Source organism: Papaver somniferum, chromosome 1, assembly GCF_003573695.1.
Source record: "Papaver somniferum cultivar HN1 chromosome 1, ASM357369v1, whole genome shotgun sequence".
NCBI lineage: Eukaryota > Viridiplantae > Streptophyta > Magnoliopsida > Ranunculales > Papaveraceae > Papaver > Papaver somniferum.
This window is the reverse complement of record NC_039358.1, coordinates 228,765,505-228,789,590: the sequence shown is the minus strand read 5'-3', so window position 1 is coordinate 228,789,590 and position 24,086 is coordinate 228,765,505. Positions and strand designations below refer to the sequence as shown.

Here is a 24,086-nt window from a genome sequence, read left to right as displayed (position 1 = left end):
AAGATATTTTTCAATTAAAGGGTATTGTCATTTTTACAGTTTATATATGATGATATGCCTTTGAGTAAATGTTTATGATTAATTTTTTAGGGTTTCTCATAATTGTTCATAATAGACTAAATTTATGATCAGATCAAGGATGTCCATATCATTGATTAGGACCATGCAATATCATAAGAAAAGCTAGTGTGATATTTGCAATACATATTTGTTGGATTGTTTAGTTATCACCACAGTGATACTAAACTCTTATCTTGTAAGTATTGTATATTTTGAGTCCTTTTAGTTTGACTTAACGATTAGAACAATGTTTCTTACAAGTCACTAGTGGAAAATAGCCGTTTTAAGATAGTGTCGTTTCCGAGGTTAAAAAGACACTATCAGAGTGCCGCTGAAAGTGCCGTAGATTCAGTGTCTTTTTCTGAAACGTCACTTTCAAGGTGCCCCTAAATAACGATACTTTCAGAGTGCCGCTATGCACGACATCTGTATGACGTCGTAGATTTGATTTATTTTAATATTAAAAATATGTCTGATCTGGCTGGCTGACTACTGCTGAAAGAATTCTGATTCATTCTGACTGGGCTGAAACAATTCTGATTCAGTTCAAATTACAGTAAAGTGAAACTCAAATTAAATTGAAATTCAAATAACAATTCAAATTCAAATACTAAAATACTAAAATTCTAATGAACAATTCAAATTCAAATTCAAATTCCATATAAAACCAGATTCATCTGATACAAAATGACAACTCTATTACATTGAATTACTCATAAGTTTAGTCCAAACTCACAAAAATAAAAAAGGATTCAGCTGCTAATTAACAAGTTCAAGTTTTCTTAAAGAGAGGTGATGCAAGTCCTAAAAATTTCAACAATTTCAGTCATTATGACCTTGGCACAAGCTTGCTTGAGAACAGAATTGCAGAAGCACAACCCTTTCCAAGATTAACTTATCGAGCAACAACAGCGATTTTACCATCAACCATGACATCAGTGACCCTCATGAGACCATCTAGAAGAGAGAGACGACATCCATAAAGGTATAGAACTACATTCAGAATACGAGTAAAATGTCAGACCTTATATGCTAGGTTACATAACTAGTCGAAACATAATGAACATAGGTGGTCTAATAGATCCATCATCAAGACAACAACAGCAACAAAATCTCCATAGTGATTTCATTGCTTACATCAACATGGAGACCAACAAATAAACCATAGGCAGTGAAAAACCATAAACATGATGAGTATGCGAAGACACATACCTCTACATAACATTGTGATCGAATATCTACAATCCACATTCATCTAGTTCCTGCAGCATCAAGAAGTAAGAATAGAAAGCAATTCAAAGTGGTGAGCAGAAGACCTCAAGTAGAGAGGATGAGAAGGAAAAAGAATTAGGATTCTACCTTTTGATGTGAAGAAACATTTATAACTTCCCTGTCAAAAGAAATTACAAGGATTGAAATGGTTGATTTGGAAAGGTCTGTCCACCTATTCCAGCAATATTTCCACGTGTTCCTTCAGTTCCAGCAGCTTGAGATACCTGATTAGTAGCATTGGCTGCAAGTTACAAATAATAAATATTGGCTACAAATTGCTCAGTCAATGACTCAAAAAATATATCTACTTCATAAATGAAAAAAGAAGAAACTGGTAGACTGGATGATGATGTGTTTGTTGCGCCCGTAGGAATCTGGCTCCCAAGCCCAATAGAATTTTAAAAAAGCATCAACAATCTACATTAGAGGCAGATATTTTGAAGCATACCAAATATTTTGATACCCGAGTAACGTCAGGAACACCATCTTCACTTTGGTCGCCAAGATTAAACGTTCCAAGAACTACGTTGTGTGAAACTTGACCACCTGATTACGCGGAGCAGCAGTACTCGGACATTTCCTGTCAAAGAAATAAAGTCATTTGCGGGTAGACTGATTTATAATCTCATTAGCTAGCTCAGCTCTCTGATGGATTAATTAACCATTAGACTGATAGTTACTGGTAATAACTATTCAACTTCTATCAATTTTCTTGGCTATAACTAAGTTAAATTATGCAATTGTAAATAAGAATGTCAATAGTAGAATATCCATTATTAAAGATCCAATACCTTTCCCATTGGTGTTTGCATTCGCCTCTACAGAAGTTGTTCCAGATGCAGTTTGGGGTTGAACTAGTTATCTTGCCACTACTAGACGCAGTGTATCTCCATCTTCTATGTCTAAATATGGTCAAAGGATCTAAAAGACGAAAAGCTGACAGGGTGCAAATGGAAAGCATAAGCATGCACCTGCATTTGATTAGCCTAGCAAAAATACTACTGCAAAAATATGATCCCCTGCATCACCTAAGCTGCAAACCATGTAAGATACTCAATTCCTGATAAAGTATGATCCAACCTTATTAGAATGTCAATTTCTCATACTATTCCTCATGATAGAAGAACAAATTGCTAAGGTAGTAAGTCAGATTGCTAAATCTTTTGAGAAAATATCAATTTAATTGTGCAGACATGAACATGTTAGGATACAATATTCTCAGAGGAACTGGTTTTCCTTCAAAACATTTCCCCTAAATATAAGACGATGTTGCTCAACTGGCACACTGAATGTCCCAGCTATTTTCTCCTTGAACAATGGAACTGGCCTCTGCAATTTGTCAGCATTGAACAATGTAAAAAACACTAATGATAAGCTACACCAATACTATAGTCAAAAACATGACATATTTTTCTCAACTTGGAATATATAGATCTGTGAATCCAAGGACTTGACATTAACTTAAAAAATAGAATGTGAACTTTCCCCCAGTAACTTGCAATTTCAGCGTGGCCTCATCACCCACAAATATTTCCATTGGCTGAAAGAGAAGACAAGGTATCAACACCATATTAGAAGCCCTTAGTGTTGATTAAGAATTAACTCTAACATCCAAAAAGAATTCTATGATGCCTGTTAATATCATGTTTTATGACCTGAATTGGTAAATAAGACAAAAAGACTCATCTTAGTTCCATACGTAAGAGTTACCCTGCTAATGGAAGAACTCAACGAACAGCCCATCCACTAAAACTAAATATAATAACCACCATCAACATTTTGTCCACCTTTCTCTACCTATAGCACCACCGAGTAATTAACCTTCAAAGCAACAAACCAATAAAGCATATCAGCGTCAACACGAAACAAATGTGTTGAAACTACGGTAACAATTACAATCATAGTACATGGAAAAATATGTGAACAGGTAATTTACATCACAAAACAGACCAAAAAGGCACGGATCAGACTTACTAATTAAATATTATTTCTGCATCTAACTTGTCCCAATCAACAAGTCCAAACTTTGATTTGGAGGATAGGCATGAAGGATTAGATTCATTAACTGCAGGTGCAAGACTGCAAGAGGTAAATCGAGGAGGTACATACTTCATAATTGTATGCCTTTTTAGAAATACAAGAAGTTTAGCTATTAAAATATTAAGTAGGACTAATGATTCAAATTACAACAACACTAAATTGGTAAAACAAAAACACCACACATGACAAACAGAAAATCCACGTAGTACATATAGTAAGTAAACTAGGAAAAGTACACAAGAGTAAGCTTTTTACCCTTGGCGTAGTATGCTTTTGCCATCATTAACTTCTCCCATGTTTTCCCATAGTTTGTAATGCATATACCTGACAATCAATCAATAACCCATTATAACAATGTATATATTCAAACCGATACAACTAACACCAATATCAACCTATCATCGTTACAACAATACAACACCCCATGTCGAAGAAACATCATGAATACCATTTGCGAAGGAGGACCCTTGCAATACATGAAAAAAATCAGGTTGTACAATATCAACCACTCCTGACTTTCATATACTGCAACTGTTCTCACCACCCACAACTACCACTACCACAAGTATCCACTACCAACACCCACCCCCACCGCAATCCACCCCACCACAAACACCTAAACATAAGATCAAATAAAAACATACCCAGAAATCCAAAACATGAAATCAAACTCTAGAATGACAAAAATCATGATTGAGAAAATGAAAAATCAGAGAGGGTTGAATACTTTAGTTATTACCATCATTTCTTCTCTTGACAGTGAACCCAGAAATTAAAAAACCCTAAAATCAAAATCCCCTAAACGCAGTTCAACTAATATAACGATATAAGAAAAACCGAGAAGCGATTAAGTCAAAGAATCTACCCTTTTTGTTGTAGATATGTATAATAACCTTGCCAGCGAACCCTGAAATCAAAATCTCGAAAATCAATAAAATCCATATACATGCAGTTGTACCAGAAGAATAATAAAAAGAAAATCGAGAAGAGATTACGTGAAAGAATTTTACCCTTCTTGCTGTAGAGAAAGAGAAATACCACAACAACAAATCCTGTATCAAAATTTGTAAGCGTGTTTTTCTTCTTTTGTATCTTCATCATCAATTTCATCCCTGTTTACACAAAACTCAACAATAAACCCTGCAATCAGAAACCCCTAAATTAAAAACCCTAATACAGTTGAATCAAAAAATCATCAATTAAAATCGAGTTTTTTTTTACCCTAATCTCCAAAGAAGATCGAGTGAGTTTTGTAGAAAGAGACATATCCGATTGAGTGAGTTCTATAGAAAGAGAGATGAATGAGTTATAATCTGTGAAGGTGAGGGAGAAGGGGAGACCAGAGAGGAATGGAGGCGAAGAAACGGAGAATAATGATATTTCTCTCTCTGCATTGGATGGATAGGGTTGAGGTGACATTTTAGATTAAATCTCAACCGTATAAGGTAGATATCCTACCAACGAAACTATGCTATTTGAGTGACGTTGTCCAAGTCAACAAAAGAGAACATTTTGACTTTAGTCAACGACCATATTTAGCGAAATTTCATATGTGTCGTATCATAGTGTCTCAGATAGCCCATTTTCCACTAGTGAGTAGTTTTGGTTCACACGTTTAAACAAGCATTAAGTTTATCTAAATGTTTCATATACATGTAAAATAATAGCTACCTACAGGTGACTATTATTCTGATGCATTAGGTTGAACATTTGAATTTTTTGAGTTTGTTAATACATGATAGGACGAAATTCTCCCACAGGTGATTCTCGTTGTGGTATTAAACAAACATAATGTTGTGTGTATGAGAAGGTAAAATATATACTGATGTTTTTCATGTCTCACATTGTTCCTTGATAAGTTTTTACCCACAAGAGAATCTTATGGAAGGTATGAAAAACTATTGTAAGCTTAATTGTCATTTAGCTCAATTATAAATTTCAGCTTTTGTTCTTATTAATTGTTGATTATGATTATTTTGTAGACTTTTAATGGTCCATTTTTTGGAAGATAAAATTGTTTATCACCTGATGATTTTTCACATTATTATATACATTTATCAATTGCATTATGAATCTCAATCCGTGGATGTTTTCTCGAACATTCATTATTGAAATTGATAGGCAATTATAGAGAAAGTGAAAATCATAAAGTATGATAAAGGTGGTGAATATTGTGAAAGGTATGACAAAACAGGATAATATCCTAAATCTTTTACGTAGTATCTCCAAAAGTTTGGATTTGTTGCTCAATACACAAGACCAACTTATCCTTGGCATAATGGTGTATAACAAAAGGAAAAATCATAGTTTTATGAAAATGGTTAGAAGCATGATGAGTTATGCATAATGACCACATATCAGTGAATGTATGTTCTTTCAACAACTTTGTAATTTAAATAAATTTCTGAGTAAAACAGTTTCAAAGACACACTTTGGACTAGAATGGTTGGAAACCTAGTTTAAATCACCTTTAAGTTATGGTTGTTCAGTTGGAGGTGAGGGCTTACATTCCCAAGAATGAAAGAAAACTGGATTTTAAAACTGTTATTGTTTCATTGGTTTTCCTAAATAATTCAAATAGTATTCTTTGATGTTCTAACCGTAGTATGAGACTTATTGAAACCGAAAATATAATTCGGTAATGATGGCATAATCAATGGGAGTATGTGGATATATATGTTCAAGAAATCATGATAATGATCCCTTTATTTAAGATTTCTACAGATATTGTGAATCTTCTCATTATCAGAATGTTAGATAATGAAAGACCACAAATTACTGATCCAATACTCCATAATATAACTACTGCCAATAAATAATTTTTTTTATAACAACATGAACCAACATTAAGAAGGTCTCAACAGAGATTGAAAGAAAGTTATTCATGTTGTTCCAGTGATTTTCTTACAAGAATTTAATACATTTGATATGGAATGGTAAAGACTCGGTTTTCGGTTCACAAATATTATGTGTAATAATTTTGATTAATGGATTGATGGTATGTGAGCAAAAATCATTGGTTGAAAGTCGAATCTCGGATATTGTTTAATTGCTCGAAAGACACAAATCAGTTGCATGAAAGTGGGTCTTTCTGACCTAATACGACTATAATAGCAATTTTAAACGGTATAAAGCAAGACCTTGCCAAAGATTTTACTCTGAAACGATGCATTGATTATAAATAAGTTTCTCTCTCATGTCAAAGAAAGACTTATTCAGAATTATTACAATATTATTAGTAGCTCAGTATGACCTAAGAGTTGCATTAATTAAATGTGAAAATATCCTTTATTAATGATAAATTTTAGTCTACAAATTTTAGAAATCAAAGTATGAAATTCAAGCAGCCTCCCATAATGGTATATGAAATTCAACAGAACTATAAATGTTTCAAGTTTTGGATGAAATTATTACAGATTTATGCATATACCTCAAGATCAGTTGGACAAATTCATACTCTTGGTCTTGTATGTTAAGACATACTACCTACGAGTAGTGATCTTGACTTTATGCATATCTTTATATGTTTTGAAATAACAGATATCAATGAAGCTTACCATGTGATATTAATATCATATGGATTACTAAAGCTCTCATATAAGGAATATATCGAATATTCAAGGAATTTTGAGACAATAACATATTTAGCAAATTTTGTTTCATATTGGATATAAGATAGAAAATTAATTTTCATTATGTATTAATTCTGATATGGAACATATTACAAGTTGTTATATATGTTATCTAAATGCCTGAATCGAAGAACAAATAACGGGAAAGCTATCAAGAATTTTGAGGTACTAATCTTGATTTATGTCTTACAATTAGTTATCCAACTCAGTTAAAGTTGCCTGGGTTTTTCGAACTTAGATTTTGGTGCATATGCGGATTCTATAAAGGAGAATCCGTTAATACTAGTCCCACAATTAAGTTTGAGTATTTATATATGTCTGCGAGACTCAGAGACTTAAGGTTTGTCTCTACATTGCTGAAATTTATCGTCTTAGTTTCGCAGCATTAAAGCACGATATGATACAAAAGGAACAAAACACATGAACCTTGAGTATATATGCGTGAATCAAACAATTCAGAAATAATAGTTGTTCATGTATCACTTAAGCACAATTGCATTCGGAGATGCACTTATTGAACAATTACCTTTTAAGACTTGTTAAGAAAAGATTAAAATCTTGGGTATATGGGAGTAATTGGTTATTGAATTCAGCTAATTTATGTGCTTATTTATGAACACTTATTGAGCTCTTATTAATGTCATTCTGAAGCATTTCTGCATCCATGTTTAGTATACACTTATGTGAATGGATGAATGTTAACAGAAATTGTCTTTCTTTTGAAGACATTACTGGACCATTATGATATCCAAATTTAAGGCCTAGTTAAGTAAGATATTTGTGTTGTGGTACATGGAAGGGAACATGTTGATAACAGGACAATGTGCAACCGCCATGACCTGCATGAGTAGTTTGCTTGATCAAGGTATTATGTTTAACCATTAAATTTTGTTTAGCAATTATGCGCACTTATGTTTTCTATGATTAACCATTAAATCGATTATCACATGGACCAGTGGGAGAATGTAAGAATATTTTTGTATGACTAAAAATATTCTTTTGGGCCCATGGAATAATCTTGGTAATCTAGATTATTGTTATACTTGTGTTCGGTTTCCTTTATGGGATTATTATTCTTAATATCTCTTCTTTGATGGACGGTCGATATTTAATGTCACTATTAAACCCTAGGAACTTGGTCCTCCTTCTACCTATAAAAGGAACACAATATCCATCACTATTGGGTTCGAGAATTTTATCATTCATAACGTACAAGGTGAAGAAGGAGAAACCAAGACCTCCACAAGGTATTACGGGTACCACCAATTAATCAATGGAGGATTACGGATTAGCGCTATAAGGTATTTCTCCTAGACTAATCTTGCATATTTTATTGTGTGATTATCATGAAGTTCAACGATCCTAAATTATGTATCTATAAAATTAAATCTTAGACCAAACGCATTAAAGACATTAACCATAGCTAATACCAATGAGCTATTGCCAGTTCTCAAGAACCACATTTAACTCCTTGACTAATAATAGTACTATTTCAAAGATGGTTCATCACCGATATGTCTCAACATTTTGTGTAAAAGGTAGAACTCCAATCACACAACAAAAATAAAAATCAATATGCAAACAACTTCTACGTACTTGAGTCACTTGACAACGGCTTCAACGAAGGTGTGGTTGTTGGAGTAAGATAAAGCCAGTGTAATTAGCACCACCATTACCAGATTTAACATCAGCCACATCTGCAGCAGGACTAGATTTTTGGGCTTGGCTTGGTTGATCTTCAGCCATATCTGCAGGACTCATTGTTGGGGCAGCTCAGGGCCGTCTTAGTGGCAAGACGACCTAGGCGGCCGCCTACGACCCCAAATTGTTGGGCCCAAAAAAAGTTTGTTTATAAGTCATTACTAACAGACATAAGTGTTACTAATTAATTGTCACATTTATTTATATAACAGATACTTGTTACAGTTATAATTGTTACAAACTGTTTCTAACAACTATAAGTATCACTAACAATCCATCCGTTATCGATTTTGGAATATTGTACGTCAAACTGAAAGTCTACGACCCAAAATCTAACCCAAAAAACTGGAGAAAAAAAATCGACGACCTTCGGCCGCCAAGAAAATCCAAGTTATCGCTTTAATAGTATATAAACTTGACACCCAAACTAAAAATTTGCCTCCGTTCTTGACTTAATAGCGCATAAAAAGGTCTAAAATTTTAAATTTACCTAGGGCACCCCGAAACTGTAAAACGACCCTGTTGGGGCTTGCCTCGGTTCTTGAGGGCCGAATGCCATCTCTGCAAACAGTTTTTACACCACAGGGACAACCACCATTGATTAATAAAAGAAAGAAGAAAGAAAAAAAAAAAGGGAACCCCTGTAGGGAGGAACATCGAAATTTTTGGGACGTGTAGTCTGATGGAACTTGTGGCCATAGCTAGTTTAAAGTTCTGCTCAGATGTGCATTAAGAAAAAATGTTGAATTTCGGGAGCATGACATTGTGTATATTGATATGGTCAAACATCGAGGGAAACACGTCTTTGCACGTATGCACATTAGAACCTCAAGCCAAACATCCTGAATGCTTAAAATAAGAGTCGTGTGCCTCACCTCGATAGAACCTGAAAATTATATATGAATTTTACTCTTTTTTATTAAAAAAAAAATACACTAGGGAATAATGTTATGTTCCAGACACTTGATTTATACCATTGGGAACTAGATCAATACGCACATGTAACGCGCGTACAGTGCGACGTGCAGGGACGGGCCTAGCAAGGGACTAACCTGGACTATAACCCGTCCTTACTTTCGGTCAAACAAAATTTTTGGATTTGTATGCAAAATTTGGGTGAATAAGTGTCCAGCCCACCTACAATCAGAATTCGCTAGTGTAGTTTCTAGGCCTAGTAATTTTTAGTCCATAACAAGATAGAATTTAAACCAAAATTTAGTTCAAAACATGAATTCGTTTCTTCCCACCTCACTTATTTCTCATTTTTCTTATACAAACTATAATTTATTTTATCTAAACATGTTTCTTTTATGAATTGTGTTCATGTTGATCTTTATTTGGCTAGTCTCTTATAGGAAAATCTCGACTTTACACTAATTGTGCGGTTTGTTCTAAAAAATTTGTCGGGCCTTCGGCCGCATTGGAGACTAATGATATTCTAGCCCTACCTAACAAAGAACGATTTTTTGGGGACCATGGTTTTATTTTGGGTAAAGGCATTAGAAGTAATTTTAGGTCATCCCATATCTAGTTATTTATTTAATACCTAATCTACCCTCTTAATTAATTTTAGGTTATGATTAGTGAATGATTTAGTTAAAAATAATTAGTGAGATTAAATTAAAAGATGGGTTTATTATTAGTTGAGTAGAATTATTGAGAAGTAGAGTTAGAGAAGATGAAGGAGAAAAATATGGAAAATAAAAAAAAAAATCCAATTCACTAAGTTTGAGTATTCAAATGATGAAAACTCATCTGATTCTTCATCTCCATCCTCTCCTAGAATATTTGTTAATCTTCAAAATGATCCGGATTTGAACTGGATTTTGAACAGTTCGGTTACTTTATATGATGAACAAGTAACCGAACTCATCTGAAACTGTAGTTCGGTTGCCCCGTGAGATGAACAAGTAAATGAACTCATCTGAAAGTGTAGTTCGATTACTTGTTCCAAACACGCAGATTACCGAACTCTCAAATAATAGAATTTCTAGGAGTTACAGCGTTATGTTCGGTTGGTTCGCAAACTGCATGCACTTTTGATCTAACCGAACTTTACGTAATATAAGAGTATATAAGTTTACAAAGTTCGGTTCTTTCGCAAACTTGAACCTAACAGCTAACCAACCGAACTCTGAGTTCGGTTTCTGCGATAAAATTGTGAAGTTATCGAATTTAACAAACAAACAAACATATGAAGTTCCAGCGTCTATTGGCTAAGTTCGGTTACTTTGTAGTTTTAAAAGTTTTTGCGAACAAACCGAACTCTATTGGCTAAGTTCGGTTATTTTGGAACTCAACATAGTGGCCACAACAACACAGTTCGGTTAGACTAGATTTGTTTTTTTTCGGTTCTAAGGGTGGAGTTCGATTGCTTTGTAGTTTTGAATTTTTTTGCGAAACAACCGAACAGAGAGTTCGGTGACTTAGTTTTAAATCAAATAGAACCGAACTGTTCTTCGTCTTCTTCATTTTCAAGAAGTTCGGTTAGTAAACTAGGGTTTTTTGGAAAATCGGCCTAACCGAACATGGCTCTGTAAATGCTATTAAAACCTTATTTTGATGATTTCTATTCGATTGAAGCAATCAAAATCAAAATAAAGTGAAGGGTTTGTTGGAAAATACCTCCGGAGTGGTCCCAAGGCAGAATCAGGTTGCGGCTGGCGTCTTTTATACTCGATAAAATTATTATGTAACCGAACTTAATTGTGATTGCATTGATGTTGTTACATTTCTTACATAGGCAGTGGCGGTGGTGGTGGGAGGAGGTGGTTGGTGGTGGTGATAATCGGAGGTGGTGGTGGTGGTAATCGGCGGTGGCGGGCGGTGGTGGTGGTGGTAATCGGTGGTTGGTGGTGGTGATAATCGGAGGTGGTGGTGGGAGGAGGTGGTGGTTATATATATAGGTGGTTATTAGGTTGGTTTTAAATTAAATTAGGTTAAGGGTAGGCTAGTCATTTCAACGTTTTAGGACACCCCTTATCACTATAGAGAAGGTGGCCTAATAAAACCACGATCCCTCAAAAAAAAATGGTCCCTAAAAAATAATTCCTAACAAAGATTTCTGGGTCCATCCCAGCGACGTGATATGATCTATACATTGTTTATGTGCAGCCAATGTAGTCAATATCGGCCGTATCGGCCGATATATCGGGGATATTTCGGATATCGGCCCAGAACGATACGATAAGAAGGATATCGGGGATACGATATTCGCCCGATAATATCCGCTGTATCGGTCGAATATCGGCCGTTTCGGTCAAATATCGGCTGTATCGGTCGATACGGAATTTTCCTACATTTATTGATATGAGATGGTATTGGCCGTTTTCTATAAAGTTTAAGGGTAATTTTGGCGAAGAAAGTCTTCCAGGTGGTAGTAGAGGTGCATGTAGCTCTCGAAGCAAGTCTATTAAAGTTACTCTTTTGTTTTTTTGATAAAATTGATGTTATCTATTATATCTTATCCAAAATGTGTGGAGAAATGTTTAATATAAAATTATAGTCTCTAAATCTAGAACCGATATTTCAACGATAATATCCCCGATATAAAATCGTACCAGTGTATCGGTCCCGGCCGAGATGAACCGATATCCGATATTAACTACATTGTGTGCAGCTAACTTCGAAGCCTGACTCGGTATCATCAGAGTCGGTACATATGTACCGGGCCATGGGTTCAAGTTCAACTACATTTTCCTTCTTGTTCCACTCTCGCCGAGTCACAGTGATTTCAGCTTAGAGTGGGTGTGTTTTCTCTCACCTTCACTTGTCCGAGAGAGAGACGAATTCCAGTGATTTCGCTTCGATTTCTTCTCCAATGAAGGGGTTTCTCACATTCCTGTTGATTTCTTTACTTGGTGAGCTCCATTGATTCTGAAAAAGAAGGTAACCAAGTAATTTCTTTTTATAAACCCTACTAGTTCCATTTTTCTTTTCTTTTTTCTTTTGTTTTTTGGTAAAGTTAGGGATTCAAATACTTGATTGTTGTTTTTCTTGTATGATCCTGCTTATGAATTTTATGAACATTTGGATTAACGGCTATTAAATCAATAATTAACATCTAGAATCTGCACTTTCACTGTAAATAGGGATATTGAGAGATCGTCCACAGAGGAAAATCACACCTAAGAAAAAGAGTTGCAGGTAAAATGAAGAGGAGGATTTGCATTTCGTCGGATGATGGTAGTGGTAGCAGTGGTAGTATGCCATGTTGGGCTGGGAAGGATACTAAATTAGACACTCTTCTGGAGCAGCTGATTGATTCTGTTCTTTTGATGAACAATAAGTTGGAGGGACTAAGTAATCGAGTCAATGCACTAGAAGAAAAAGTGAATGCAGAAATCATGCTCGGAAGGAAGGAGAGGACTGAGTTCATGGATGAAGTCAAGTCAGAATTAGCGAAACTGAAGGAAGCCCAAGAACAAGAGCAGACAGTATTTGTAGGTTCTCATCTAGTGCAGAAGCTGTCAAACCTGCAAAAGCTAGTGGAAAATGAATTGCCTGTGTCTGTGGATATTGCTAGCAGCAGTAAAGGTTTGGATGTGCTGCAGGAACAACCAAATAGGAGGGGTATGCATTTGAATGTTGTGCAGCCACCAAACAATGGATCATGGACTGAAGACTGGAGGCTGTGGCAGGATTCGCATTTGGACGTAGAGCTGCCAAATCGGCGTTTGAATGTCTCGGATTTTAATTACAGAATCAGCTTTGCTTGTGGGGAGGACCATTGGAGGCCACCTGATGAAAATTGTACAAAAGTAAATGTGGGTGTTGCTGTCTCCTTGAATGAGACGTCTGCTTATGGAGTCATTGCCAGAAATCATTTGGCTGAGCTCAAAGGGTGTAACACTGGTTATTTTTGGGGGAAAAGCCTCTTGGAAGCTGAAGCCAGAGCTTATCTTGATGGAGTTGAATTTGCTGTCAAGAATGAGCTGGATCATGTTGTTATTGAGGGTGATGCTCAGAATATCAGTGAATTTCTAAATGATGCTGATCACCTTCTGCCTAGGTGCATTGAACACGAGATTGTGAGGATCAGAGAGCTGGCAAGCAACATTCCTTTCATCAAGTTCAGATTCATCAAGGAATGTGCCAACAAGGCTGCTAACACTCTCGCTAGCTATGCTAAGTCCAACTCGATTGCTCGCAGACAGTTATCCTCTCCCCCTCCTATTATTACTTCTCTCTTAGATGCCGACAGTAATTGTTCAAAAATCAAAGAAAATGCAGTGGTGGATGGAAATTGGTGGGACAGTGACTAAATCGTATGATGAGACTGGTACGTTTTCTTGTGTTATTACTAGGTGTTGTGGAAACCTGTACTAGTTGTAGTTAGTTTTCAAAACAAAGAAAAGAAATGCAAAATGAAATTTAAACCCATTAATAGAAACTTCATAATTATTAATTCTTTACTCTTAGTATCTTTTTATAAGTTTTATACAACAAATTTTATTCCCTGTGCCACTAGCTATTTGCAGAGGGAAGTACATACATAGTAACTGAAAAATAAAAAGCATCAGCATTACATGGCCAAATGTAAGCACCCTATCTGGAAGCTAATTCCTTCGCATGCGGAATGAAAAAAAATTAGGTGCTTTTGCCTGTAGCTTTAACCATAGAAGTCAAGTTCAACTGGATAAGCGGCTTCCTCAGGGTGGCGGATGGATTAGAATGAGGGTGACCATTATAGAATGACCATGTCAGATCAGCAGGCTCAAGTTCTTCTAATCCCCCATTTTGAAAATGTCCAATAGGTGATGATGACAAGCTAGCTCCATGTGTTGCTGATATCTGCTTCACTGTGGAGGACTCCACTAAACTGCTTTCCATAGTGTTGCTCCCAAAGTCTCTGTCTTGTATCGACCCACTTTCATCTTCAAGCTCATTAAGTTCTGAAGAAACTTCGCAACCAATAGATGGTCCAGAAATATAATCAGCTGCACATTGCTCTGCCTCTTTATAGCAGAACAAAGCAGCGTCTGAAGATAAAGTTCTGTTAACGGGCAAAACGTTTTCTGTAGATCCACTATTTTCACTTAATGAAGCTACCTCTGAAATATATTCGACTTGCTTCGTCTTTACGGCTCCGTCTGGGAATATTAGTGCATTAACCATATTCCCAACTGACTTAGCAGTACTGGAAGTAGTGATAGTAGAAATATTATTGTCACCAGGAGTTGTAAATGACACACTACCATTAGAAGCAGTAGGCAAAGATTGAATATTTGTAACGCTCTCATCATCACCAATCCGTCTCCTCTTAGTTACTTTTTCCCCTGCATCAACTTCTACATTGCTTTCAGAAAATTTCTCTGCCTTCATTGAATTACTGACCCTCTTGTTTGATACTGAACGTGAAGGCCGGAGTCCACCCGGAAATACAAAGGCGGGAATGTTTCTGCGCTTTATATGAGACACATAAATCTCCATTCCAGGCTTCCACAAAGTGTACATACCGACAGATTGCTTGAATTCCGCAACAGTTGCCCTTATATCAAATTCTCCACCTTCATGTACAGGAGGAACCCCTTGATTGCGTTGCAGGCCCATGAAGTAACAGCAATGGCATTGCTTGGATTTGTCAGAGAAATCACCAGGATGCGGATGACATTGAAGCATTCCGCAAGTGTCCCTCTCAATCTTCATAGTAAGCTGGCGTAGCCGAGACTCTACCCAGCCTTTCCAATTCCGTAGGTCATCATCATTTTCTGTGCTGATTTCAATTTGCAGATAATTCTTATATGCATCAAAGAAAGGGTACTGTTCAAAAAGATTATTCCAGTCAGCCTTATTTAACTCCATTACCTCACAAATTTCATGTCCCCTCTGGAACTCGTCAGTCATAATACGCAGTGTACTAGAAGATACATTGTAGCTAGAATTCATGCAAGGATAAGCAGGAGTAATAATGGGCATATGGTGTAACCTGTCTCTGTGATTTCTTCTAGGATCCCAGATAGGAAGAGATCATTCCTCAATAGAACACAACAATACTGGATTTGGCCATTGCCACTGCCTATAAATCCTAAAGAACCGAGAAACCAACACACTAGGCAATGCATTAGGATATAGTTGGCATATACGTGCAACAAGCAATGCCCAGTTTATACCACCAAGAAACCCTGCAACATTAGAATAAACTCCGCGACACTTTGCCAAAACCTCATGCATCGCAAGGTTGTACGAAAACTCTGAATGTTTGGCACCAGATGCAGCAATTTGTCAGTAACTCTACATCCATTAAGACTGCGAACTGTCTGGTCATCTACATTCTGCAATATTGCATCTTGTGAAATATCCAGGTCTTCAGGAACAACGGGAAGCGACAGTCTCGCGTATAGAAGATCTATGGACACGCCACTAAACTTGAACTTCATCACAGGTACATGAGCATCAGGCACAGGATGAAGCTCTGAGACTTCAGGCATCTCAGCAAGCATCCCACACAGTTCCACAAAAAAAATCTTCTTCTCTTGTTACATGCTTAGGACCAACACAGTGTATCGATATCTACACCAGGGCCGTGCACTCCAAGACGATAAGAACCAAACGTATATATCTTGGAATTTGCTTCTTGGACCATCTGATCATTGTAACCCCTGCTTCTTGTCACCTTCTTCACCCATGTCTTCACAATCTCGTCCAGTCTACCGAGCACTTCTTCCCTGGACACAGACTCTGCAGGACCTTCATATAATCCAACACCTGACAAAAATTTCTCGAGTTCTTCAGTCATGGCGACATCAGTTTCAGATGGCCCTGCAACTGGAATCGGCCCTGTAATACCGAACTGCTGCCCATTGGTTACTCCAGGGTTCGCCATTTTTACAGATTTTATTACCTTACGGGTTTTCTCTCTTAGATCTCAAAACCAGGGGTTCTAAAATTGAAAATATAAAACCCTCAAAATAACCCTAATGCAGAGAAACAAGAGAGGGATGGCTTCTACAAATTTAACAAGAGGATCATCCTTATATAGGCTACGAACGAACTTTGTGTTTCCTATTTGCTTTCGATTTCCAAATTTGGCACCAAGTCGGTGTAAGTTTCTATTTCCCAGAGACCCAGCTTGGTTCTTCAGGCCCGTGGGCCTTAACTTGTGCCCATGTTTTCCAAACTGCGTATTTGGAACTAGGAATTATTGGTTAACCCACTATTGGAAGAACCGGTTACTGTGTAGTTCAAAGATTTTTGGACCAGATTATTTACTCGTTGGTCTGAAAACTTTGTGGAGATTATAAAGTGTGTTTTCTAAATGTCTAAAACATCCTTCCAAATCTAATTCTATTTTATCATTTCGTTTTTCACCCTCAAGTCCTCGACTTATTTTAATTTCTTGTCCGGCTAGTATGGTTACGGGTTCCATACTCAAAATCAAAAATATGGAACCCCTCTACTATGGTGACACCTAGCATTATTCAAAGTCTCCTTTAATTAAAAACGGTAATCAATAATTAGTTTTAAAAATTCCTAATTTTTTTCTCTTACATTTTTAAAAACGTGACTCCATTAGGATTTATTAGATTTTTCTTTTAATAGAATTATATTTTTGATTTCCTAAAAAGAAAAAAATAAAAGATAATTTATGATAACTTGATAAGAAATAATTTAAAAAATCTTTCTAAATGTCGATCAGTTTTAGCCCTAGAGAAAATTTCATTCATTCTCATCTCTAATATTACGTCGATGTCATTTCTAAACGAGGTTAATTATTTATGTTATTTCGATTTCCTTTGCGAAACATTGGCACCATCTTGCTGCCCAAGATCTCAACGGCATATAATACAACCAGGTATTGTTAATTTTGATATCCTCCTTTACACGTCTTTATGTCATGAGTTAATCTCCTTAATTCATGAGTTAATTCATTATTGAGCATACGGGATTTTTTTTTTTTATAGGAAAAGCTTAGGCCTAGAAAGGCACTAAGAGCAGTACAAAGGAGTTGTGTTCGCAACGATTGTGGATGCACCACTCGGCATGCCAGCTTTTTTCTTACAAAATAGAGCTAATTTAAAAGTCTCCATATTTTGAGTACGGTTGACAATACTAAGGTTTAGTAAAACAAAAGATATGGGATTTATGACCATATTTCTACTATTTTCTTCTTGATTTTTTCTTTTTTCATAGTAAGTAAGGTGAAATCTTCCTTGAGCAGCTTCATTGTAGAGGAACTTGAAACGATCTAGAATGTCTATTGATTCAGCAGATATTGCAATGTTTGTGTGTTGCATCTCTTTGGCCCACTGGAAAGCTAGGTCTGCTCCTCCTGAGACTCCTCCTTCTCCATAGTGTCCTGGATGTCCTCTACAGCCAATGATGTTTGCTGCAAAATCTGTCATAGTTAAAGCAGTGTAATATACAGAGTTCTCAGAATCTTGTAGAGTGCAGATACTGATATGTTTCCCAAATCCTGCATCTGCATTCCAAGTGTAAAGGGTATTGGCTTGTTGCAAAGCAGTGTCAGTTTCTGGTAAAAGAGGGAAGTTTCTCATGATATGATCTGGCATTGCATGTATTCTATTATGAGTGCACAAATGCTGCTTAATTCTGAGAGAAATAACTCCCACATTAGGCTGAATTTGTTTGAATATAAAATCACATCTAGCTTTCCAAATATACCAACAAGTGGTGGCATAAATGCTGCAGTCAGTGTTTTCTTGTTGAAACCAGGAATTCAGCCAGCCAATGAAGATAATGTTGTTACCAAAGAGAGTATGAGAGGTTCCAAGGATTTCCTGCCACACCAAAGTAGCCGTAGTGCAATTTAGGAACATGTGAGACATGGTTTCTTCTTCCCCACTATTGCAAACGGTGCATATAGGATTGATGTAATGAAGTATGCTAGCTGTTTTGGCATTTGTGGGGAGAATTCCATGTGCACATTTCCAAATAAAAATTTTGATGACTGGAGCCACATCCATGTTCCAAATGGCTTCCCAATTGCCAGTTCGAGTATCATTTCTATAGAGATAATCTATTTTTTCCTTGTACAGCTCCTTGACAGAGAATACTCCTGTATCATTGAAGTTCCATATTATTCTGTCTTCTTCATTTGGGTGTGTCTGCAGAGTAACAATCACAGCAGCTTCATCCATGCTAAACAGGGTAGCTACTTGAACTTCATCCCAATTTCCATCTGGAAGAATCAAGGATTCTAACTTATCAATGTATTGTGTACAGTGGTGTGGTTTTTGAAGTCTTGCTGTGGTATTTGGAGTCCATAAATCTTCCCAAATTTGGATCTTTCTGCCATTACCAATCCTCCAGAAGCAGTGTTGTTGTATGTTGCTTATGCCTTCTAGGATTCCTTTCCATATCCAAGAGTCCCCATCCTTTGATTTAGTATCCATGCTAAGAACATTTCTTCCTAGAAGATATCTGGCATCCATAAGCTTGTACCATAAAGAGTCCTTATCCTGCTCAAGTCTCCATCCAATTTTTGTTATCACAGAGCTATTAAATAGCTCCATATTCATGAATCCTATACCTCCCAATTCTTTTGGCTTGCATATTGTTGTCCATGCCTTAGGATAATAACCAGAAGGATATTCTATATTCTTATCCCATAAAAAGTCTCTTTGGAGATTATTGATGTCTTTGCAGGTTTTCTTAGGTACCTTAAAGCAATTCATTTGGTAAATGCAAGCTGATGAAGTTACAGATTTGATGATTACCTCTCTGCCAACAGGATTAAGGGGTGTATTTTTCCAACCAGTGAGTCTCAGCTTCAATTTTTCTACTCCAATCTTGAAAGAATTGATTTTGCTTCTATGTGTCTAAAGAGGTGATCCTAAGTATTTATCATCTAGCTGAAGCACTTGAGCTCCCATAGAATTGCTAATTTGAGGAATGAGATCTGGATTAGTGTTTTTTCTGAAGAAGACTCCAGATTTATGGAAGTTGATTAATTGCCCAGAAGTACTTCCAAAATTATGCAGGAGCTGCATGATATTTTGAGCTTCAGTGGTGTTTGCTTTGCAGAAGATCTTGCAGTCATCTGCAAATAGGAGGTGGCTGATAGAAGGTGCATCTTTGCAGATCTTTATCCCATGGATAATGCCCATATCCTCAGTATGCAGAAGAGTTCTTGAAAGGGATTCCATACAGAATAAAAACAGATAAGGTGATAGAGGATCACCTTGCCTTAGGCCTCTAGAGGGTTTGAAGAATTTATCAGTTGAACCATTGATGAGAACAGCTGATGTGGAGCTTGATATGCATTGATAGGTCTTGTTGCACCATTGGTCATCAAATCCAATTTTCTTCATAATTGTCATTAGGAAGCCCCAGTCCACTCTGTCAAAAGACTTTTCCATATCAATTTGTATTCCCATAAAACCAGAGTTGCCTTTTTTTCCTCTTTTAGACCTCATGGTGTGAATAATTTCATGAGCAATAGCTATATTGTCAGATTTTCCTCCCAGAGATGAAAGCAGATATGCAAGAATGTCACTAAGACACATGGTGTGAATAATTTCATGAGCATACGGGATTGGTCATCGAGTTGTGTGGAAGCATCAAGAATGTCACTAAGACACATGTTATCAAGCTCATCTTGCATATATACCCCCTTCAACGTCCATTGTAGCAGCAGCATCAGATGAAGAACCTATTAACCTCTACTACATCAAAGTAACAAAGTCGCCGTCTCACGGAAGAAAGACCTGATTTTTGAATTTTTTTCTCCCTTTAGGAAATCAAAAATATAATTTTATTAAAAGAGAACTCTAGTAAATCCTAATGGAATCACGTTTAAAAAAAATGCGCGATTGGGGGATATTGAAACTAATTGGGGGATATAAATTACTCCCCCATCCAATAGTGTCCGCTAAGGGGTGTTTTCCGGGGGAGGAAATACTAAAATACCCTTCCATCTAAATTAAAATTTAAAACTAAAAATCAAAATCAAAATAAAATTCTAACAAGTTCTTAAAGATAAGTTAAATTGAATTGTTGTTGAGCAAGAAGAAGAAGAAAAAATGGCTTCATTGAGAAGGTACATGATACCCAATCATATTTAAAGTGTTGTTGTTGTTTTAAATCTTCGTTTGTGTTAGAATCATAAATTGAAACTTTTCAGTTTCAGTTTCAATCCGCTCTTGGCTTGTGTTCATGATGAATACCCTATTGTTTCTTGTGCCGGCATGGTTTTTAGGATGAATACCATGCCGTAACTGAATTCCGGCATGGTTTTGAGGATGAATACCATGTCGTAACTGAGTTCCGGCATGGTTTTAGGATGAATACCAAGCCGAAACTTGTTATTTCAGACAGATTTTTTCTGTATGTTTTTATCCTCAAACCGGCACGGTTCCCTTGGAAATCGACTATGCCGGCACCACTATCGGCATGCTCGATAATGAACTTTTTGTGCCGGTAGTGTATTTATAATTTCAAAATTGGGGGATATTGTGTATCAGCATGGTGAAAGTATAAATACCATGCCGATTTTGTCCCCGCTGGCATGGTATTCATACTTTTACCATGCCGGCACTGAGTTTTTCAGGCGTAATAATGGCGGATTCAGTGAAAAAAATCAAATTTCAATACATTAATATCTATATATGACTAATTGGAGCATTTGTATATTTATCTTGTTTACTTTCCTGGTTGGTTCTTCCCCTAAACTTTCATGATCATAAATATCTTGATACAATGTTGTTTCATCAACAAATTTAATGATAATGATTTATTCTAATGATTATCAAACTAATATATTATCTTACCTAATTATATTTAACCACTAAACATGATTAGTGAGGGATAGATTAGGAATTAGTTAAAATACATGGATAAGGGGTGACTTTTATTTACTATTTATATCCCTTTTTGTCTTTTACCTTTATCCCTAATTAAAGTATCCCCAATCGCGCTTTCTTTAAAAAGGTAAGCGAGAGAAATTAGGGATATGTTAAAACTAATTATTAATTAACCCTCTTTAATTAAAAGAGACTTTAAATAGTTGCTAGGTGTCACCTTTATAGAGGGGTTTCATACTTTGATTATGGAGCCCGTAATCATACTAGCCGAACCTTTTAATTTCACATTCTGAATATCACCACCACAACAGTCATTCTCCACCACCATCACAACCATCAAAATCATCAGCACTAACCACGTTCCTCCTTCGCCTCTAGCTCCGTTACAGAAAATTTTGTAACTTTAAAACAACTTATATTACACGAGTCCAATTTGATTTGATTCATACCAATTCAATTTGTTTTCAGTGCATGCCAATTTCGGATCCAGTAGCACAAAGCTTTCATCGATCTCTCTCCCTCTCTTGGATGAAAGATTTTTGTTTATTCTATGTTATTCACTTTGTTTTAGTCTTCATGATCTTCATTTGGTGAATTGTTAGAATTAAGGTCTAATGATTTCGGACTGATTTGATTTAAATCTCCATTGAATGTTGTTTGTAGCTTTGTTGTTAGTCTTAGAACGATGGAATTGGTTTAGTTTCCGTGATTTGTTTATATCATCTACCGACAGATCTTTGCAATACTACAGAGAAGATGCCCGCCAACTGTTCGAAAAAAACTTTTGGAAAAAAGAATAACTTAGGTCTTGGTGGGTTCACTGTCAGTGAAGAGTATAGATTTTGCATTAAGGGTGTCCAACTGAGAGCCTAAAAGGAGAAAAACAGGGGTAAGAACTCTTTTTTGTCTCCTCTATGTATTTCAAAAATGGTATGAATTATATGGCTTGATGTATAGTCTATATAGTTAAATTATCATCTAATTCAAGACATAGTACGGCTTTATTCTATCTGCAGGAAACCACTATTATTACTTGCATATACAGGTTGTTCGTTTGTCTACTCATAAATAGACTTTCAAATATTTTAAATTTTTAATAGAATTGAGTTGGACCAAGTCTGGCTTTAATATAGTCTGACTATATATGGCGTGTTTTTCTTGTCTTGACATAATTTGTTGAATCCATATGGTTTACTGAATTTCCAAGTACAGACGACACACCATCTCGCTGAGTTTGGAGTAATTCCTTGAGATTGTACATTTTCCCAGTGATATGGTAAGAACATACATGTAAAATTAAGACACTTTGGTCATAGATAACATTATGTTCATAAATAAGACATATATGTGAACCGATATCTAAGGTAGGAAAGATTTCAGTCTACGAGTACTATCTCATTAGTGGTACCAGCATGCTTGCTAATTTATTTGATGATAATTCAAATGCATGCTAACTTGGGTGTTGTTTTATTATTTTAACTTGAAAGTGATAAGTTAATTTTTTTTTGCACTTCCATTTTGTATGATGTCGATGAGTTGACAAAATGATATGGTGGCTAATCTTGATTTTGTTGGTTATGTCGAGATTAAAATATCAGCTCAATATTGGTTTCTACTGCGAAGCTGGTGTCCTAGTTCGAATGGAACTGCTAAGTTTATGCAAAGTTAATTTAAATTGTTTGAGAAATGTTGTTGTCCAACTTAGTTTTCACATTAATGGGGTATAGTGCCATAAGTAGTTGCTAATGTACTATGATTTTACTTAGTGCATAACATCATGTACTTGGTTTTCACCTTGTACATATTGGTATGTACTAAAATTATTTGAGTTATGTTTTAGTACATATCAGTGATCGTACACCTTTTTCTTCTCTACATATTAATATGTATTGTTTGCACATAAACTAGATTTGTGGTGCTTATCCCAACGTAAACTAGGTTTTTACCCAGTACATAATTAAGACTTTATAATAGGGGTCAGAAAAAAAATCATTGTTTACTCGTGTAAATGTGAGACTATCGTTATGATTATTTTTTTTGTTGTATTACCCAGGCTAGATTAAAAAAAAGAAAAAGAAAAAAAGGCATATGACCTGATCTGAATAATTATACACTTTCTGGAAAGGTATTATTAGATGTGTTACATGTTTTTAGTTTGATTGAGGTTACATTCGGATGGACCATTATTATCTAACCATTAGTAGCTTTTATTGCATTCCTACTTTCCTTGATCAGTTGACGTTGATGACAATCAAATAGAGCAATAGAACAATAAAACCCCTCTTCTTTATTTTTTTATATTTTTTTGTATACTGTTTTTTATTTTATTTTTTTTATCTACAGGAAAAGAGTTGCAGTTCCCGAAGATGGCGCTTGAATGGAATTCCCATGCTCACATGCTACTGCGGATATTGCTACAGTTGTTGGGAAGTTCTTTGATTACATCGACGAATACTTCAAGGTTAAATGTTATCGCCCAGCTATATTCAATATTTAATAGACATGCTCATGGTATATTTTTAAGTAGTACCTATTGATATTTAGGTAGGATCATACAACACAAGGTTTTTTAAGCAATACATATCAACCATGACTAGGTTTTATAGCAGTAAACATT

At 35.9% G+C, this 24,086-nt stretch overlaps 1 protein-coding gene, 1 long non-coding RNA gene and 1 pseudogene across 14 annotated transcripts; 1 reads left to right on the top strand and 2 right to left on the bottom strand.

Annotated features, from left to right (window-relative positions):
- Positions 1–684: 684 nt before the first annotated feature.
- Positions 685–4,777, bottom strand: LOC113318225. Of its 12 annotated transcripts, none has more exons than XR_003344369.1 (13): positions 4,594–4,773; positions 4,383–4,484; positions 4,238–4,279; positions 3,628–3,696; positions 3,307–3,397; positions 3,032–3,153; positions 2,794–2,872; positions 2,544–2,661; positions 2,124–2,234; positions 1,781–1,912; positions 1,420–1,573; positions 1,273–1,322; positions 685–1,053 (listed from the first exon to the last, which is right to left on the bottom strand). It is a non-coding gene; the product is annotated as an uncharacterized LOC113318225 (long non-coding RNA). The 12 variants fall into 12 exon arrangements; XR_003344370.1 differs by having other exon boundaries at positions 2,752–2,872; positions 3,043–3,153; XR_003344367.1 differs by having other exon boundaries at positions 3,043–3,153.
- A 7,659-nt stretch (positions 4,778–12,436) lies between these two features.
- On the top strand, positions 12,437–15,411 carry LOC113318213. Of its 2 annotated transcripts, XM_026566352.1 has the most exons (3): positions 12,437–12,593; positions 12,797–13,986; positions 15,068–15,411. In XM_026566352.1, exon 2 carries the CDS (start codon positions 12,857–12,859, stop codon positions 13,967–13,969), a length of 1,113 nt encoding a protein of 370 aa, XP_026422137.1. In that variant the 5' UTR covers positions 12,437–12,593; positions 12,797–12,856; the 3' UTR covers positions 13,970–13,986; positions 15,068–15,411. The 2 variants fall into 2 exon arrangements, with proteins under 2 accessions (XP_026422137.1, XP_026422141.1); XM_026566356.1 differs by lacking the exon at positions 15,068–15,411 and having other exon boundaries at positions 12,797–14,124.
- LOC113271591 lies at positions 14,295–16,530 on the bottom strand (annotated as a pseudogene).
- Between the last annotated feature and the right edge of the window lie 7,556 nt (positions 16,531–24,086).

Coding starts and splice junctions, on each gene's coding strand:
- LOC113318213 (XM_026566352.1), top strand. CDS start 12,857: ATGAAGAGGAGGATTTGCATTTCGTCGGATGATGGTAGTGGTAGCAGT.